This window comes from Fundulus heteroclitus, chromosome 13, assembly GCF_011125445.2.
Source record: "Fundulus heteroclitus isolate FHET01 chromosome 13, MU-UCD_Fhet_4.1, whole genome shotgun sequence".
In the NCBI taxonomy this organism is placed as follows: domain Eukaryota; kingdom Metazoa; phylum Chordata; class Actinopteri; order Cyprinodontiformes; family Fundulidae; genus Fundulus; species Fundulus heteroclitus.
Window position 1 is genome coordinate 35,211,819 of NC_046373.1, and position 20,424 is coordinate 35,232,242.

Sequence of the window (20,424 nt, forward strand, 5' to 3'; positions counted from 1 at the left end):
AGACGCCGTAAAATAAGTTCCCCAGCAGATGATGCATCACACTCTCGATCTCGTGGTTATTCATGTTTTAATAAAAATCCACCAGGACCTGCCTTTTTGAGTCGATTTCCAAAATTGAGTCGTAACATGCGTACACAATCAGGGTGGTCGTGTGAGGCAGAGGAACTCTGAATCTCATTTCCAGCCTCAAATTCCCATTACACACCGGTGACAGAGCGTCAGTGTCCTCGCTGGGATTGAGATTAAAGACAAACAGGGAATAACCGTTGTTAAATTCCTCACGAGCGATGCTTAAAGGTATACTATGCAACCGGGGGTTGATTTTCCAGCGAGGCTCCCTCCAGAGGGCGAAAGTAAAAGTGCACTGTCATAAAGATGCTCAGCTGTTCTGGTTTCTCCGTCAAGCCAGGCACGGTTGTTTTGAGCTTAGCAGACAGGCGAACGCAACGAAAAGTCGAAAAAAACGGCAGTACAAACAATGACTAACACACTAACAGTGAAAGTATGAACATCAGGGTTTCCCGCAGCGCTATCTTGGCGAGGCGGCCGCGCGTGCATATAGTGAATGGCAGGGCAAAAACACATGGAGTTCTCGCCGTAAAGCAAGACCGACTCTCGCGGTCTGGAACGAGACTTCTGAGCCTGTGGGTGCGGGCCGAGGGCTCTTGCAATTGCAAGTACGGTATTTCCCCCACAGACCACCAGGGCAGCCGAGAAAACCTTTGTTCGACCTGAAATGACTCATTTAATCATCCAAAACGGTATGGAACACATTAATTAACTGAACAATGTTGCATAGTATGCCTTTAAAGGAAGGTCTTTTAATTGACGACCTGTAGCGGTGAACATGTTGTAATATTCCCTGACTGAAATACCGTTGTTGAATTGAGGTTGAAATGCTTTGGCAGGGACCTGTCTGCCATCTTTGCAGGGTGCTAAATATTCCACATCCATATGCTTAAAGTTGAAAGGGGACATGCTTCTCCTTTCAGTGAATGCCTCGTGGTTGACCATACCTAAAACGACATATTTAGGCATGGTTCCTAAAAACAGATTCTCCTGTGTACATATGGAATTTTCTGGGATAGAATATGTTTTCACATTCAAGCGCGAAAGAGGATACAGGGCTTTTCCTCTCATTAATGCTGAAGCGTGCCCGAGCCGGATAGCTGGGGAGACTGAAACTTTTTTACAAAAATAGAAGCACCTAGAATTTTCAGTCGGAAGTTTGAATCATGAGGTCCTATGAGAGAGAATGCATCGTTGGTCCTGGTTAATTTAATCCTCATGTTGACAGAATTCAAAAGGAGTCTTTGGCAGAAGAAAATATCAGCATGGAGCGGCCCCATCAGGTGCAATTCCCTTGAATTAACTGTGAAAGAGGCTCTGCGGTTAATACCCCAGTTAGGACCATCTGTCATAACGATCGAGTCGATAGCTCCAGCGGTGTCTTTGTAAAAGAGACCTGCGCTAAATTGACTCTTTAAAGTGTCTTCCGAATAATTAAATAATAAGTTTAAGTCATTGCTCTCATTCAAAATACGCCTTTTCTGAGGGGATGTTATGCCTTGTGTGAGGGTATGAAACCTCCGTCAAAGCCACTTGCCACTGACCTTGTAAATTAATAGGCCCGGCTAACTCCACGCGGAAACTAGATATGTTTCTATCCTTAAAAACGTCGATGCTAGCGTTGGACGGTAGCGTCAGATAAAATCCCTGGTCCTCGGCTATGCGATCCATGTTGCATTGTCAGCCCTCCCTGAGAAAAGTGCTTTCTTTTATATATCACGGAGGTCATCTGCGCTCACCCAGCTGTTGAATTTCTCCGGCCAATTTTTCCAGCGTACTAAGGCCTGTCTGACTCCCCGAACGGTGCGCCTGACTAATATTTCACCCACTTGATACATTTTGTTTTTTGACATGTTCACCTTTTGAAGCTGCTCTGCATAAAAAGAACCTCGGACGGGCTCTCCGTCTAAATCTTTCAGCTTGAAGACAGGGGTCGAGTGCTGTAACAGTTCTGTAACTGTGAAGATTTCATCCGTGAAACTCATATTTCTTTTCAAACACTCCGCGTACCTTGGAGATTCTGACATGGTCACCTTGCTTAAACGCCATCTTGAGTTTTGTGCAGCGTTTGGAATTAGTCCCGTACAGATTCTGAAACACCTGAAAAGCGTTACTGGCGGTGACTTCGACAGGGGCCATTTTAATACTTGAATGATAGCTGTGGTTTTGACCTGATCCTGAAGCACATTTACATATCGGAGAGTGTTGTTTGCGGTGAAATATCTCCACATTCTTAATTTTAACGTACGGTTGAACCTCTCAACCACCAATGCTTTTATTTCACTAGGCTTGGAAAAATGTTCAATACCGTTTTTATCCATTAACGCTTTGAATGATTTGTTAAAAAATGTTTTACCGTCGTCAGTTTGAAGTTTCTTTGGAACCTGACTCTCCTTTAAAACGGACTCGAAAGCTTTTACATCGGACGCAGTTTTCCTTTTTAAAACCCTGACGTAGGCTCTTTTGGAAAATACATCGATAACGGTTAATAAATAATTGTAACTGTCATTTTCTTTGGACAAACTCTGCATATCACAAAGATCTGCTGAAACTGTTTCAGAGGCCTGGTGACAAACACTCTCTATTTCTAGGAAATCTTATTCTTGTGGGCTTTTCATATACTGAGAAGGGCGGTATTGGCTGTTGTGAGGGGCGGGTCTAAAAAGCGAGCGCTTTCTTGACCCCCAAAATGTCTTTCGAGTTGCGACAGTCGCGAAACAGCGTTGAAATCCGGTCAAATATCCCGATCATCTTATCACGTCAGACATCAAAGGGGATGGCCAACAATGTCCTGAACATGTCACACAGTGGAAATTTGTTTTATTGTGATAGTGTGATTATGTAAATATGTGTGCATGATTTCTATTTTACTGCATGCTTTTACTGTTGTGTTGTTTTGATCCACTGTGGACTCTGAGAGGACAAATTACCTGATGATGGCCACCTGTGGAGTTGTGGGTGTGCCTGGAAGCAGCCTATCAGCTGTTTCACAGACCTGCCAAGGGAAGCTGGTAGAACACTTAAAAGGTGAAGAACTCACTACAGGAGAAGAAGGGGTAGCAGGCCATAACAGCCAGGTGTGGTGGGAGGAGAGACTAAGTGACCGCCAAGTATAAGCAGACTGATCGGCATGACATGGACCATCTCTACAGCAGGAACAGAGTGCAGTGGAAAACAAAGGTGGATTGGCAGCGGGGCAGAAGTGAAACTCTGCCCGCATCCATGAGTAAACGTTTTCCACTGACATCTGCAGGGTTTTTCCACGTCGGAAGGGTCGCAGCAAAGATCAGTTGGCTCCAAAAACAACGCTTCTGGCCAGCGTGTGTTTGTATTTGCAGGAGTCCAGTGGCGAATGAGAGGCGCTTGGGGCAGACCACAGCAAGGACGCAGTGTGACTGGACCAATCCCGAGACGGCTGCGGGGTGGAACTAAGAACTGACTTTTTTTGTGGACTCTGCTGCTGTGACAATTATCCTGGACTGGAAGCCTCCCGTTTTTTTGTTGTTTTACTGATTTTAGATCATTTAAAGAAAACATTTTATTGTGTTTTTACCTTTTTAAGAGACCGGTTTTAGGAGAATAAAAACCCTCCATTTCAACCTGATCTGTTCTCTGTTCCCTGGCTTCTGACTCACTAGCTTCCTCTAATTGTGAAAGGACCTATTGTAACACTGAGCTATCAACTTAGTTCTTACAAACACACCGCTGTCAGAGGTGTCAGATAGGTCAGGGTATGTGTGTGTTGATTTATGGCATATATGCTATAAAAACCACCAATTCTTACTCCTTTGGGGTAATCTTTTTTTTAGTACGAAGTTGTATGGTTCATACTAGGATGGTTAGTATGAAGTTGTCTAATAGTTGTTGTCTAGTAGTTGAAGGCGTCTAATTTCAGTGGTTAAAAACACGCTGTTTTGTTTACGAGCACCGTTTACGACTGTCACCGAAATTATTTATTTTATAGCATTACTTAAACCTAGATGCAAGAGACTATTGTCTCTTTTGTTTTTTTTTACCTTTTTTGGAAGAGTTGTGTGCTGAAATTATATTAATTTGAAACTGAGATCAGAATGGAGAATTAATGAAAAGAATTCCTGACACAATATCGTATAGCTTTTACTTTATGTCAAATTTTACATAAACTGTTATCACTATAAAATCTGCCATCTAATTATTGAAAGTACTTTTTAAACTAAGCTTTAAATCATTCTGTATAGTTTCATCATGTCATTTATTCAACAACTTCAGCCGACATTCAACTGAAAAGTTCTCTTAGCAGTTACAAATTTTAAAGGTATACTAGAAACAATGACACGCTTCAACCACGATTAATTGTCATTGAACAGCCACGGTCCTGTTTTCAAGGGGCAGATAAACTCTTGGTGTTTCTATCAGCAGCAAAACAAAAGCCCAACACACATTGTAGAAAATTAAGAGATTGCAGGTAACCAAAGCAAATGTCTTTGATCGGGGAAGTGGAACGTATATCCCAGCTACTCAAGTCTGAGTGACGGTCTCAGATAGAATTAAACAAAAAACATTCAAAAGAGCTAAATAACCCATAAAACATGCAATAACTCTTTCATATAGGGGTTTTCTAATGTATTATCAAAATAAACCATGTTTACCGATTTATCTCAGTTTTTTAAAAGGTTTGAGCATGCTCATGAGGAGCAATGCATGATGGAAAATTTCGGCTCCTCCCGCTGTCCCCCGGGTTTAAAATTGAGGAAAAGATCATTTTGATGTCACCCAAGCACAAAATAAATATACATTCTTACATCCTATAGTTAAATGTTTTGTTCCATAAGAAACCATGGGTTTACCACAATATATAAATAAAGGGGAGCTATTAAAAATAACAGTGTGAAAACTAGCAGAAGAATAATAGTTTTAGCTGCTCCTTCATAGAAGTATTTCAGGCTTTTGTTCTGTTTGGCTTTTCTTACATTGTTACTGCATTTAAGATACAAAATAAGAGATTAGTGAGAAAAACTGATTTATTGATTATACACATTTTGTATAATAGCTATGGTTTCTCAAAGCTATTTTGTCTTTCAATGCTGCTACGTCAAGTGCCGACGTCTTGAATGTGATGTTTAAACAACTGTGAGTTGAACTAAGAGTTGCTTTCTCTCATTTTAATCCATTTTTGACTTGTTTATTTTCATTTATTTTTCTGTTGCATGTTTATTTTAGTAGTGAGTAGAGTTTAGTAGTGAGAAGAATTTCCTAGGTTATTGAATTAGAATAATTACTGTGACAGGAATTATTATAATTATTATTCTAGTCCTCCATTTTCCCCGTTTTCGTGAACAAGACCCCAAGATACTTAAACTCCTCCACTTGGGGCAGCACATCCTCCCCAACCCGGAGAAGGCACTCTACCCTTTTTTCCGGCTCAAGACCATGGTGCCCTTTGGAGGCACTGATTCTCATCCCGGCTGCTTCACACTCGGCTGCAAACTGCTCCAGTGTGAGCTGTAGATCACGCCCTAATGAAGCCAAGAGAACCACATCATCTGCGAATAGCAGAGACGCAATCCTAAGGCCACCAAAATGGATCCCCTCAACACCATCAAGTTATGAACAGAATCGGTGACAAAGGGAAACTCTCACCGGAAACGAGTCCGACTTACTGCCGGTTATGTGGACCAGACTCTGACACCGGTCATACGGAGACCTGATAGCCCTTATTAAAGGGCCCAGTACTCCATACTCCTGGAGTATCCCCCACAGGCCCCCCCGAGGGACACGGTCGAATGCCTTCTCCAGATCCACAAAGCACATGTAGACTGGTTGGGCAAACTCCCATGCCCCCTCCAGGATCCTGCTGAAGGTGTAGAGCTGATCCAGTGTTCCATGGCTAGGACAAAAACCACACTACTCTTCCTGAATCCGAGATTAGACTATCTGACGGACCCTCCTTTCCAGAACTTCAGAATAGACCTTAACAGGGAGGCTTAAGAGTGTGATTCCTCTGTAGTTGGAACACACCCTCTGGTCCCCCTTTTTAAATAGGGGGACCACCACCCCAGTTTGCCAATCCAGGGGAACTGCCCACGATGTCCACGCAATGCTGCAGAGCCACATTAACCAACACAGCCCCACAACATCCAGAGCCTTAAGGTACTCAGGGCGAATCTCATCCACCCTCGGGGCCTTGCCACCTAGGAGCTTTTTAACAACCTTGGCAACCTCAGCACCAGAGATGGGAGAACCCGATCCATAGTCCTCAGGCTCTGCTTCCGCAACGGAAGACGTGTTGGTGGGATTAAGGAGGTCTTCGAAGTATTCCGCCTTGACGGCTTCGCTCACCGCTGGTGTCCACCAGCGTGTTCAAGGGTTGCCACCATGACATGCACCGACAACCTTGCGGCCACAGCTCCGACTAGCCGCTTCGACAATAGAGGCACAGCACATGGTCAACTCAGAATCAATGTCCCCCGCCTCCCTCTGGGTCTGACCGGCTTCCTCCCCCACCATCGGAGCCAGCTCAACACCAGGTAGCGGTCGGTGGAGAGCTCCGCCCCTCTCTTCACCCGAGTGTCCAAGACATGCGGCCGCAGATCAGATGAAACGACAACAAAGTCGATCATTGAACTGCGGCCTAGGCTGTCCTGGTGCCAAGAGCACATATGGACACCCTTGTGCTTGAACATGGTGTTCGTGATGGACAATCCATGATGAGCACATCATGAAGCACATCATCGAGTTCAGATCAGGTGTGCCATTCCTCCCAAAAGGGTGGGAAATCTGAGCTGCTATTCGGCGCATATGCACAAACAACAGTCAGAACCCGTCCCCCCACACGTATGCGGAGGAAGGCCACCCTCTCGTTCACCGGGGTGAACCCCAACGTACAGGCACCGAGATGAGGGGCAACAAGTATTTTATTTCCAAATAAAATATATATATTTAAAGGCATTAGTTACATTTTTATTTTCTTTTAAATTTGGCATCTCCAGTAACATGACGTAACTACATTCAAGGTAGCTCTGCAGATAATTTAAAAGAATTTTAAAAGGAAAGGAAAAAAACAGTACTGAAACTAAACATCCCTCTGCCTCTTAGATTAAATATGGTAAAGTATAGTTACAGTTTGAAGAGTTTTTATTACTACAGAAGTCTACAATGCAAACACCACATTATCAGATAAAAGAACCAGGGGAGGCCGAGAACAGGCAGAAAGTTCCAAAAGTTCTGTGAAAATAACTTTGTTGTGTCTAGTCAGTTGTAACTTCACTTACATAAGTAAACCAAGGTGCATACCATCATGGTATGACCACTCTATTAGTACTGCCAATGCACATGCTGTTTTCAAATCTATTGAAATCCATTCATCCATTTTCCAACACGTTTATCCCTATTGGGGTCGCAAGGGGTGCTGGTGCCTTTCTCCAGTTGTCAATGGGCGAGAGGCGGGGTACACCCTGGACAGGTTGCCAGTCCATCGCAGGGCCTATTAAAATCTTGTATGGGTATTTCATCTCAGACCATGTCCCATTTCTTATCGTTCTGGATGTAAACAGCCTGCCTGAGTTAACGCGGAGTAGTTGATGCCTGTAAGGCTAAGGTGGAGTCGACCAAACTCTCACAGAATTATCTCATGTAGTATTGGATGAGAACTGATATAGCTCTAAGTAACAGGTCCACCCCCTTAGTAATGGGGTTACTAAGGGGGTGGACCTGTTTCGGTTAAATGTGCATGTTATCTAAGCCATTACAAGGCTTTTGTTGGGCAGTACTATAAAGCTTGCTACTCCACACTACTCCAGACCTTTTGAATTCGCCTGTCCAGTTGTTTTTTGTTTTTTTTTTACGTTTTTGGTATGACCATGACCTGGATGACTGAGAATCTTCACCAGCATCTACGTAACATACTTTTTCCTAAACATGCTATTCTGTACAGATCATGCTATTCTGTACAATTGCAATGAGTGTATTGTTGAGGCTGTTCTTAAGAGTTGTAGTTTGTACTTTACATGGGCCAGACGTAAAGGGATTTGGCCAGGTTGGAACAAGCATCATGCAGAAGCTAAGCAAGCTCATGAGGCATGTGTGCAACCTTGTAAATCCAAAGCCGGGCATGCCCTTGAGTATAAAAGACTCACTAACACAATGTGATTCGCTAAGTAACAAAACGTGAACAAAACATGAGAGCTGACTCTATGGCTGACAAACTACTTTCTAACAATGTGGTGAGCTTTTGGAATGAGGTTTGAGCTGTAAACAGAGTTAAGACACAAGTGCCAAGTGTCATAAAGGGCGTGACTGGGATTTAAAATGTCATGATTGGCACTGGTGCTGATCTTATTCATTACTTGACACACCTGTGAAGCTCCGCTCCGTTCTCATCACCACTCATCTGATCCACCTGCTCCTGTCACTGTATAACCAGCCTTCAGACCAGACACTAGTGCAAGATTATTTCGAGCCACCGGTAAAATTAATCCAGCGTTCTGTCCTGACTACCTGCTTGCCTGTTTTCTGAGCCTGTCTGACCCCTGTCTGATGATCAAGCCTGCCTGTTACCGAACCTGGATCTGTGCCCTGACTTTGCAATGGATTTCCCCTTGGATTCTCAGTGGACCTCTGATTACCTGGCACTGACTCTGGATCTCACCTCGGACCACGGAGTCTGGAAATTCCCCCTGAACCTCCCGCCTGTCATTGTTTTAAAGGAGAAGTCCGGTCAAAATCAGAATTCAAACTGCTGAAAGTACTTTAAATATAAAATTATTACATACTGTTCAATAAATGATAAGCTTTTTAATTAAGAGTAATTTTCATTTGAAGGTCCTTTTATGGGGGCAGCCATCTTGGTGAAGAACAGTACTGCCTCCTCCCAGTTTGTGACGTCAGGTCGCGGGATCAGCCGTAGAGCAAGTCCCAATGCCCTATCTGTCCCCTTGTAAATAAATATCCGTTTTCATGCCAAAATATTTTTTTAACCTCTTAAACAAAGATAGACATTGTATTAAGCATTTAAATTTAAATTAATACAAATTTTAGAGACAATACTATTGTATTGTTGTGGAGTGTTTTTGTTTTCTTTTATGGACTGAGTCCAATCAACCAATCAATCAATTGAGTTTTTTATGCTGTATGTAAGAAACTTTTGTAATGCGCCATGGCAAAAGTAGGACCAAATCAGCAGAGCACCAATGGAAAAAAACAAAGAAACTTTCAATTTCTGAGAAAATAGTGATTATTGTTTTATTGCAAAATATCCTTGTTGATGTCATGATTTGGGTTTTGTTATGGTTTATGTTTGTTATTTGATTTTTAGTTCTCCTGTCTTAGTATAAGATCTTTTTTTATTATTTGCTTGTGTTCTATTTAGTCTTAGTTTGGTTTTCTAGCTTAGGTTTGGTCTTTATGGTTATTTTGTTTCTGGATTAGTCTAGTTTAAGTTTCTGTTTTGGTTTAGTGATTCTCTCCATTTAACCAATTCTGTCAGTTTAGTTGAAGGTTTAGTTTCTGTTTTTAGGTTGAGTTTGTCTTGATTTATCCTGAAACTGTTTTAGTTTAGTTTTTCACCTGCCAGTCAATCAGTTTCACATCTCAGTAACATCCTGTCTGTTTACCTGTCATTCCCCTTCACCAGTCACCATCCAATCAGCTTCAGTTTACTTCCAGCCACTTTTCCCCTCCTGATCAGCTCCACCCCTTCTGGTAATTAGTTTCGCTCCGTTCACCTGCTCACTCCTCTACTTATACCTGCCTCTGTCTCCTGCACTCTGCCAGATCATTGTATTTCAAGCCTATTGGTGAGTCTAGTCCAGCATTTCCTGAGCTCTGTATTGTTTGCCTCTTGACCTGACCCAATATGCCTTTTTTGACCTCTGTGCCAGCCTGATCCTTAGTGATGGGTTGGGCGTATGCGTCGGTCTCATAGAGCGAAACCCGTGTCGATGTGTGTATCGCTACGGAAAGGTCACATGACCGATACAGGAGCTGTTTCGGTCACGTGACCAATACTGGACCCGTTTCGAACTGAATGACAAGCCAAACTGTGTTTATAAGGAAGCGCATCTGTCAATGGGATGCATCTGCCAAAACAATCTTGCGTGTGTTGCGAATATACAACTCATCAAAAATTATGGAGCTTCCTCACCACTTTGATGTCATTTCGGAAAATAAGGTATTTGTTTTAATTTCCTTGTTTCATCCTGTTCCTCTCAGAGTTTCTACTTGATTTTCTGAATAGAAATTCATTTCAAAGTGACCTTTAGTTTACTGTTCGTGTTATTTTTTGCAGGTTAAATGTCGCAATTGCTCAACAGAGCTTGCATATTTGAATAACAGCACCTCCTCAATGCTGAGGCATTATAGGGCCAAGCATGAGAATGAAATCCATGATACACCCATGATAAACTCAGGTATACAGGTATTTTACAACTTACTGACTTTGTTTTATTGATAATTCCGATTAATTTATACTTTCTCATTTTTAACCATCAAGCTTCCAGGAAGCAGATGCTTGATGAGGCTGTGCTTAATTTCATTGTAAAGGACTGCCAGCCCCTCGCCATTGTGGAGAATGAAGGGTTCAGGGAGCTGGTTCAGCTCCTTGAGCCCTCATATGTTTTGCCAACCAGAAAGGTTTGTGTGGAAATTATCTAAAGTGGTAGTTTATTTATCAAATAAACTACCACTTTGGTAGTTTACAGCTCCAAATTTGGCACTCAATTTGCATTGCACATAGTCTCAATTTATTAGTTGAATCATGTGATCAGATCCCCACTCTTACATTCATCAGACACAAAGCCAGGCACATTTGACTCCACTTACAGCTGATGAGTTTACCATCATAGGAGAAACACTACTTGTGCTTGCTCCTTTCCATCAAGCTACAGTGGAGTTGTCTGCAGAGAGGCGAGTGTCAGGATCAAGGGTCATCCCATTGATGAAATTGCTCTATATGGCACTTAAGCGTAATGCTTCAACCTTGCACACTGACACAGCATGACACCTACATGAACACCTGAAGCGTCGAGTTACAGACACTGCTTCCAACCTGGAGTCATTAAGTGTGTTGACCCTGGCGACACTTCTAGACCCCAGATTTAAATCACTCAGTTCCTCCAAGTGCAATGAGGCCCTCAGCAGACTGTGGGCAGAATGTGCCTCAATAGTTGGAGGCTCAAATGAGCCCCAGCCGGGAACATCTTCACAACAGCTGTCTGCCCCCACTTCAGGCATGATATTGAGCATTATTTCTTTTTGTAAATCATGTACTAAAATGGCAATTTTTTTTTTTTTTTAGATAACCTTTAGTGGGGAGGCAGACCAAAAGTGCCACAGCTGATGCCATCCATGAGGTGCATAGATACATGGCAGAGGGCAATATTGTGAGGTCCCAGGATCCTCTTATATATTGGAAAAACCAAAAGAGGGTTTATCCAAACCTCTTCCGCCTGGCCTTAAACTTTTTGTTCTCATTATTTATTGACTGTATCTAAAATATCACAGATGTTTTAATAATATTACAATGCACCATACAATGAATTACATCATATTAGTGCATATAATAGGTCATCAAATCAGTGTCAGTTAACTCTGTCAACTAGGTTGCCTGTAGGGATTTTTAATGTCCAGCAGGTATCAGTATTCAGTGACACTGTATCAACACAGTATCAATACAGTTTGGTAATGTGTCGAAACGTTTCATGACGCCTCATCAACCCATCACTACTGATCCTGATCCTGTTTTTCCTGTCTGATTTTTGCCTGTTTACCCATATACCAGACCCAGCTAGTGTTGGGATTTTTTGAGTTTGCCTTGTCCCTACCTGTTTTATCCTGCTGCCTGTGTACCGACTTGGAACTGTTATTTGACCACTGAGCCTGCATATTCCCTGTCTGAACAGTTTGAGCTTTATTAAAACCTTCTTATTGTCACTCTCATGTCTGGCTGAATACTGGGTCTTCAATTTGTCTCTGGTTCATGACATAATAAAAAAAATCCCTCAGGGCTGTCAATGACCATTTCGGAGGTTTTAAAATGGTCAATGTTTAAAGCTAGGGCCGTTTTCATCTTAAAATCCAGCCGAGCAGGATCTGCATGTCTAGGAGTGAAATACTACAGCTCATTTGTGTGGCTCCGTGCTGCCTTTTGTTATGCGTGTTAGCCAATAAGCTGTGTACTTCAAGAAAGCAGATGGCTACTTATACAGCTACTTGTGAAGATGGACCGAGCTGAACGGATTGTCCAAGAGCTGAACTGTGTCTCACTTAGCACTCCGCTGTGCGAGTACATGTCCACCAGCCCAGGACCTCCACGCTGGAATCGTTTCAGATTCTGAATCAGGAGAGCTGAAGTGGTACAAACTGACAAAGCAACTGCATAACTTTGGCAAACATTCATCATTTCCAACGCCATTAATCAAAGACAAAAACGATGAAGAAAGCTTAGACTCGCGGCAGAGGAGTGATCATTAACATGAATGCATTGCATATTAACCATGGCTATACACTGCTCCACTGTGGGAGTAAAGTTTTACCAGGACACAGATGCTGGACTCGCTTCAGATTATGTATCAGAGAGATCATAATAGCAATAGAGAGCATTCCTAGTTTCCAGTCGACGATAACCAAAGATGAAGAAATCCATCCATCCACGGTGGGACACCGTGAATGGATGGATTTTTTTTGCAGCATGGGAGTCATTGAACATTGGGTGAGTTTGAGAACTTTTTAAAAACCGATTATGAGGTATCATATTGAAATTAAAGCCGTGCATCATTCATTCATATTAATATCCAAACATGATTTAAATGACAGATTATTTTGTGTTTTTAATGTAACACAGGACAAGAAAATATATATTTCTTGTGTTTCAATTGCATACTTAGCTTAATAGTATGGAAAATGTAGTGTATACAAATGTGTGAACACACCTATTTATACCTGATTTCTGAGCAGTCACACAGATTGATCACCAACCTCCAAACTGCAAGAAATGTATAATCTTTTTATTACTGTTATAGCTAGAAGATTGCTCCAGGCGATTTATTTGTATTGTAATGGCAATGTGAAATATTATATTGACAAGAACCCATAAAATGAGTTTTTGAAAAGTTCCCTTAAAAACAGAACAAGCAATTAAAGAGCAACAATATATTGTGCATAATGTTACTTTCAGACACAAAAACATGCAGCAATAAAAAAAAATAACTTTTGACATTTAGCAATTTTGTAAATGGTAAATGTTCACGTTTTTTTACTTGGTTTTGTGTGTGTGTGTCACCTTGGTGTTGTAATTATCTTTGGACAGTTGAAAGAGTTTTGTTCAATGCACAGATCTAAGACAGATATTGTGTTACATGCAGAGATGTAAACAATCTTTACATAGAAAAATAGTGCTGTAAGTGAACCCACTATTGACAGGCATTGAATAGGTGGGAGGTGTTGCAGAAAGGTTTATAATTCAAATTAACAGCTGTTGTTACCACCAGCTGTTCTCACTAATCTTCCTTGCAGAGTGCCAACATTCAAATGGTCATATTTTCTTAAATTCTTTAAGTTCCACAAGTTTGATATCATTGGAAACCTTAGATTTTACTCTTTCAGAATCTGTAAATAACTCAAAATGGCTCCAGGGAGACTTGCTCCTGGTTTTGCTGTGGCCGATCAAATTTTATTCGCAAAAAATGCATTCTGCATTATTTGCAAACCTCATTTTTCAGTTATTCAAATCTGCCTAAGCATTACATTTTTATTTATCTATTTATATATTGAACTAAACCGGACCTCTGAGTATAAAAAGGTTTAATCAAAACCAAAAAAAAAAAAAATTTGCCACCCAAAGCTGAAATCTGATGTTATTGCCTTTAGGGCTATTAATGATATACACAGACCTTAGTGATCTGGGTTGTGGTGGTAGTGCTGATAGTCTCTGAGGTGATGGTCTGGGCACTCAGCAGCATTCCTGAATCCTTCTCTGCTAGGTTTTCCATAGGCTGTCAAAGAAATGCATTGAATCATGAACTTTTCATGTACAACATTCTGATCTCATTTGTGTCTTTAATTAGGGTCCTGACCTTGATAAGTATTCCCTCCTTGCAACTCCTTTATTTAGATAAGAAATTATTTTATTATCCTACAATAGGAAAATTTGGCTGTCACAGTGGCGAAGACACTGAGTTTCACACATTTTAGTGATAAGATCTAAAGCAACAAAGAATGTGCTTATCAGAAAGGCCGAGATCAAATAAAAATTAAACACCAGAGTGAGTATTGAAAAATTATCAATAAGAATACCACACTCAGGTAAAAACCCTAAGTTAAACAGTGGAAAACACACCCCTGACCTAATCCTAAAAAGACCAGCCTATATACAGAACAATACAAGATAATATGCAATATGCATAGTAATACAACAACACTTTGAGTTTGTTTGTGAGTAGTAGATGTTTGTGAGGAGCAGAGATTATAAAATCTCCCAGCAGCTGGGAGGAATGACCTGCAGAAGTGCTCCTTTAAGCATCTGGGGTGCAGCAGTCTGTCACTGAAAGAGCTCTCTAGCTCTACAACGGCTTCATGCATGTGGTGGGAAACATTGTGCATCAATTATGGTATTTATCCTTACATTCCTTTGGCCCATCCCATGACAAAGCTGGCCATCCTAATGAGTTTATCTAGCCGCTTCCTTACAGCTCCAGAGTTGCTGTTGCTCCAACAAACCTGACCAGAGAATCTGGCTGATGCCCCCACGGGTCAAAGAAGGTCTTCAGGATTTTCCATTGCACACCAAAAGATCTCAGTCTCCTCTGCAGGTAGAGTCTGCTCTGACCCTTCCTATAAACAGCATACATGTTGTGACTTCAGTCCAGTTTAGTGTTCAGGTGAACACCCAGGTACTTATAAGAATCCACTATCTCAACATCAGTGCCCTGGACATTCACCTGTCTCACTGATGTCACCTTCATTAGATAACTTCTGAAGGTGGCGGCCTGGTGAGTTCATGGAGAAGTCTGCAGAGTGCCCGCACAGTTCCCTGCGGTACTACCGTGAGAGAAACAGCCCCGTGTCCTCACATACTGTGGCCGACCAGTGAGGAAATCCCGTATCCGCTGCTATGGGTGGTGGTCCCCTCCAGGCCGCTCCAGCTGGTCCTTCAGGATTTATGGTTGGATGGTGTTGAAAGCACTGGAGAAATCAAAGAACATGATCCACACAGTGCTCCCAGGATTCTCCAGGTAGGCCAGAACGCAGTGTTGCAGATAGATGATGGCATCATCCACCCCAATGACAGGCTGGTAGGTAAATTGCAGTGGATCCAGGGAAGACCTCACTAGAGGGCGAAGATAGCTGTGGATCAGCCTCTCAGGGGTCTTCATCTGGTGTGGTACTCTCCCCTGCTTCAGACTGATGTTGAAGCTCATCTACGCAGTACACCAGGAGCCTTGTGCTGAGGCCATTGAGACTTGCAGCATTCCTAAATTATCTTATCTTAACTGATCAAATAATAAACATAAACCAAGACAGAAACCAGACTATTACATCACTTTGGTCTTTCGCAGAATGTTCCTCACTTGGACCATTAAGAAGGACTGGGTGGTGGAGGGGGGCTTGTTTGTGGAGTCATCTGAAGCAAAGGGGATGAGTGATAGCTGAGTACCAAAAGATGCCTGTCCTCCGACCACCGATCATCTGGAGAAGTTCTGCCCTCGGACTCACTGAGCGGCGACTGCCGCACTGAGTTGGCAGCCAGCCAGCTGGAACTGACTCTCATCATCGGTCTCGGACAGAACCTTGAGAAGAGGTTAGTGACCATCACGTTTGTGAAGAATCACTCCCAGTAAAACTAACCTGCTGTCTCTGTCCCCAGAGGTTCCTGCCGTAGACGCCGATGCCGCTTGCTACATTTCAGTTTGAAATAAACTGTTTTGTAAATATGTTTGTCTGATTTAAACACTGGGTCCATCTGTTCCGATCGTAACAGTGTTCAGCCACGTGTCGTTGAAGAGGCTGTTTGGGTTCTCGAATTTAAAGATGTTCTGTTCTGTGATGTGTCTTTTGGATTTCCTTGCTGATTTGACAAAGCCCAGTTAGGGAATCCACAGGTTTGGAAAGCATCTTTGATGTGAAAAAGAAGATATTGGTCTGTGTGAGTAGGTTTCTTGTAGACTTCAATGTTGACATTTCCGTCTCTTTCCATGCTCACTAAGCAGACCAGAAAAGGTAGCTTCTTGTTGTTGGCATCCTCTCTGGTAAACTTGATGTTATTGTCCACTGAGTTGATTTGTCTTGTGAAAGCTTCTACTTCTTTTGGCTAGATTTTGACCCAAGTGTCGTCCACATATCTGCCCCAGTGGCTTGGTGGTGTTCCTCTGAAAGAGTCTAAGGCTCTCTTTTCCATTTGTTCCGTGTAAAGATTGGCCACAATCGGTGACACTGAAGATCCCATTGCACAACCATGCTTCTGTCTGTAAAAGTGATAACTGAACTTGAAGTAGGTGTGTTCCAGTAGGGTACAGATCTGGTCCGAAATGAAATTGTGGGAGTGAAGGAGTGAAGCTTCCTGGATAGGAACCGAAATGTCTTCAGCTTCAGAATAGAAGTCCAGTTGTGTTAATCTTAACCCTTTTTTGATTGATCATGACCTGGATGACAGATAATCTTCACCAACTTATTGGACTGGAGTTGTTTTGAGTTTACATGTGCACCATCATTTTAATCTACTCTTTCAGTTTAGGTGTTGTATTAATGCATTAATTAACTAGCTGTTATGAACTCATTTATGCTGGAATAAATGATCTGGTCAGATTTTAACCGACGAGGTTTATCCGGCAGACTGTGAGAACCCAAATATAACTGCAATTAGAGTTTAAATCCTTATTCCTTATTACCATCCAATGATATGTCTCTATATTAATATCAGATGTTAACTCCAAAAGGAGTGTAGCTCTGAATTCTGAATAACCATGCAACTGTGAATTGAATTGAACACAAAACAATTTCTACTCCGCAGTTGTTGTTTTATTGAACCAAAAGCAATTCCGTGTTACAGTAATTCTCTGATCCAACAACCTTGGAAATCTTACTCATTACTAAAACTACACATGCAAAATATATGTGGAAATAAAAGAACAAAACAAAAATAAAAAAAATTTATTAAAATTGAGCGGTTAGCAAATCTAAGCCCAGCTCACGGTTGTTTAACACTCACATTCAAGACGTTGGCATTTGACGTAGTAGCATTGAGAGGCAGGAACCCGCTTCGGGAATCCGGACGGACGCCACAAGGCTCTGAAAACAGCTAGGTCTAACTGGCTAGGCGACACTCTCCCAAGATGGCGACTATGATGACGTATGATCAGTGTTGGGGAGTAACGGATTACATGTAACGTTACGTAATTTAATTACAAAAAAAGAGTAACTGTAATTCGTTACAGTTACAATGAGAAAATATGTAATTCAGTTACAGTTACTTCCGAAAATATTAAAAATTACAAATTTAGTTACATCTTTTAAAAAAATATAAAAAAAAACCTTTGCGAAATATGTAATGATATTTTTATTGTTTCGCGCCCTGTATCGCCGTTTCCCGCTACGGCTCCTTGTCTCTATCACTCTGATGATGCATCCTGTGCTGGTGGAGCCTTCTGAAAGAACAGCAAGCAAGCGTTCGTTTCATGGTTTTATTTCAGCTCAAGCAGCGCATCAAAAATGACAGCCTTCAAGCTTGTTGACAGCCACCTCTTGTTATTCACACACAACAATAAACCGTGAGAGCCGACGTGTGTTGTGAAACTGCAAAACTTTGTCTTAAGCGGAAAATCAAACGCGTGTCTACACAGCTCAGCGTTCACAGTGTTGCGTTCGTGTGCGTCGGAAAGCTATGGTGCATTCAGGAGCATGGGACATTTCAGTTTTACAACGAAAAAGGCAGAAAACGGAACAGAACCTAACTCATACAATAATGTATTTATCCAGAAACAGTGTGGGCTTTCTTACAATACTGAATGCTCTATAACTGTATTTCTGTTATTTTTGATTATGCACATCTGCTAGCTTTTTATTCAAAAAAATCTATAATATTACAGCAGCAAATTATCAAAGTTTTTCAAAGCCTGTTTAAAAGCTCTAAATGGGGCTTCAGATCATACAGCAACAATTGTGCTGTCATTGTTTTACAGGGCAGAATTTGCATTTGCTGACTCTTGTCCTTTAACAACTGATGGATATACGGTAATACAGTCATACAAGTGTCAATTCCCAAATTCCGCTTTTTTAAGGTTCACATTCAGTTCTCAAAAATTAAATGTTGAACATGGGTCAATACTCATTAAAACCTTAAAGTAATCAAAAAGTAATCAAAAGCAATTAGTTACATTACTTTTAAAAAGCAATCGAAAAAGTTACACTACAATTACATTTTAAACAAAGTAACTTGTAACTGTAACGGATTACATTTTTAAAGTAACTTACCCAACACTGCGTATGATCTACAAATTTGCGTGATGCGTGGTCCTAATGATGTAGTCAGCGCTTACGCTAATGTGGGGCGGTGCTTCGGCTCAGAGAGGGAGCGTCTTGGCTAAGGAGTTTGAACAAACCGCAAACTGAGTTTCAACAAAAAACGATTGAACCCGCTGATAAGGACAGGAAAGATAGAGCAGAGAGAGGAAAAGATGGGAGAAAATGGAAAAAGAGTTAGAGAAAGACCCACGGCGGGGTCTTCACGGACCACAAAATCAAACAACAAAGTCGCTTTCACAAATGCATGCACATACAAAGAAAATATTCAGCAAAAGAAACCCAACTCCTCCTTGGAGTAAAAAGCATTAACCTAATGTCCCTAACGCCTGCCCAGGCACAGCTTTATCACCATAAGGCGAAAAAGAAATAAAAAGGGAGAACCCCGTCACTTGTGAATCAGGGCCGTCCCGGCTGGGTCCGTGAGCGCTCCAAGTCGTCCTGAACGCGTCTTGACTGCGCGGCGGCGGTTGTGGGCAGGAGCGAGCAGCAGCGGGGACGGAATGAGGAGGCTCCTTCGTCTCTTCCTCCGGGCTTACAGACGCTTTGCTCGGCCCAGCAAAAGCTTAGTCCTCTTTCGATCACTGGGAGATAAGGCGGCTTCCAGTATTTGATCAGAGGAATTAAAAAGTACCTTTTTAAGTCGACCTACTGCATCAGCAGGGAATAAAGTTTGCTTCCAAAAGTTTCGGTCCAGCGAGAAACTCGAGCACGTGGCGTGGGGGGGTAGTTGATGGGAGTTGGTGGCCATTTTGACCACATTGCATCATGGGAAATGCGGTCCATTACGTCCCGAATTAATGCAGTTTCGTCACGTTTGAACTGGCATTACAACCTGTTACTGCCCTGTCCCAGAAAGCCTGTGAGGTCACTAACCTGTTGTCTTCGCTTACAGGGGTTCCTGCCATAGACGTTAATGATAACTCCGTGACCATCCGCAGTTTAACTTTCAATAAATTGTAATTATCCGTATACTGCTTGTCTCGTTTAAATTCTAGGTCCTCTGTTTATGACTGTAACAGAAATAGCATGGTGAACCAGACGAAAGGGTAACAAGCTGTATATGGCCCTGTGGCCAAGGTTCCCCACTCCTGCACCACAGAGATGAGGTCCACAATCTGACACAGTGGTGCTCCAGGCACAAACTTATTCTGAACTCCAGTAAGACCAAGGAGGCCATTGTGGACTGCAGGAGGTCCAGGAGGACTGATCACACTCCTCGCTGCATACAGGGGGAGGTGGTGGAGCATGTGGACAGCATTAGGTTCCTGGGCATTTACATCTCTTTTGAACTCTCCTGGATTGTGAACACCTCCCACCTGATGAAGAGGGCCCAACAATGGCTCTTCTTTCTCAGGAAACTGAAAAGGACTGGACTATCCACTAAACTGCTAAAGAATTTCTATAGAATACCATAGAAAGTGTGTTATGTCTGAGCAAAACAATATGGTATGACAGCTGCACAGTGCCAGAGAGGAAGGATTTAGCATGAGTGGTGAGAACAGCGCAGGGGATTGTGGGATGCCGTATGTAGGATTTGGACACAATTTATGCAGAACAAGTCCAAAGAAGAGTCAGACACATTTACGCTGATCCCTCCCACCCAGGCAATACACTGCTCACCCTCTCCTATCAGGTAAACGCCTCAGAAGTATTAAATCCAAAACAGCTTCTTTCCAAGAGCTGTGAGGGCTATCGCCCCCCCCCCCCCCCCAAAGGGAGACTTGTATGGTCCTACATTTACATGTTAAAATCGTCCACTGTTATTGCCGTGGTTCTTCAGCAGAGGGTGACAGACCCCTGCTGACAGCCTGTCCATCAAATGTTCATCACATGTGACAACTATATATTACAATCCATCTAATA

The 20,424-nt window shown here is 42.2% G+C and overlaps 1 protein-coding gene across 25 annotated transcripts in view; it reads right to left on the reverse strand.

Annotated features, from left to right (window-relative positions):
* The window catches only part of LOC105922250 (protein 4.1-like), a 320,088-nt gene that overhangs the window by 98,677 nt on the left and 200,987 nt on the right, over window positions 1–20,424 (reverse strand). For 20 of the 25 annotated variants that reach the window (XR_004932394.1, XR_004932393.1, XM_036145906.1 and 17 more), the window contains one exon: window positions 13,935–14,036. The exons of 3 other annotated variants lie outside the window; for them this stretch is intronic. Coding sequence is in view for 19 of the 22 variants with exons in the window: in XM_036145906.1 (XP_036001799.1) it covers window positions 13,935–14,036 (102 nt within the window). In the remaining 3 variants the exon portion in view is untranslated. Of the gene's footprint in view, window positions 1–13,934; window positions 14,037–18,510; window positions 18,675–20,424 lie in introns of those variants that run through there. 2 more of the 25 variants (XR_004932395.1, XM_036145912.1) reach the window with 2 other exon arrangements.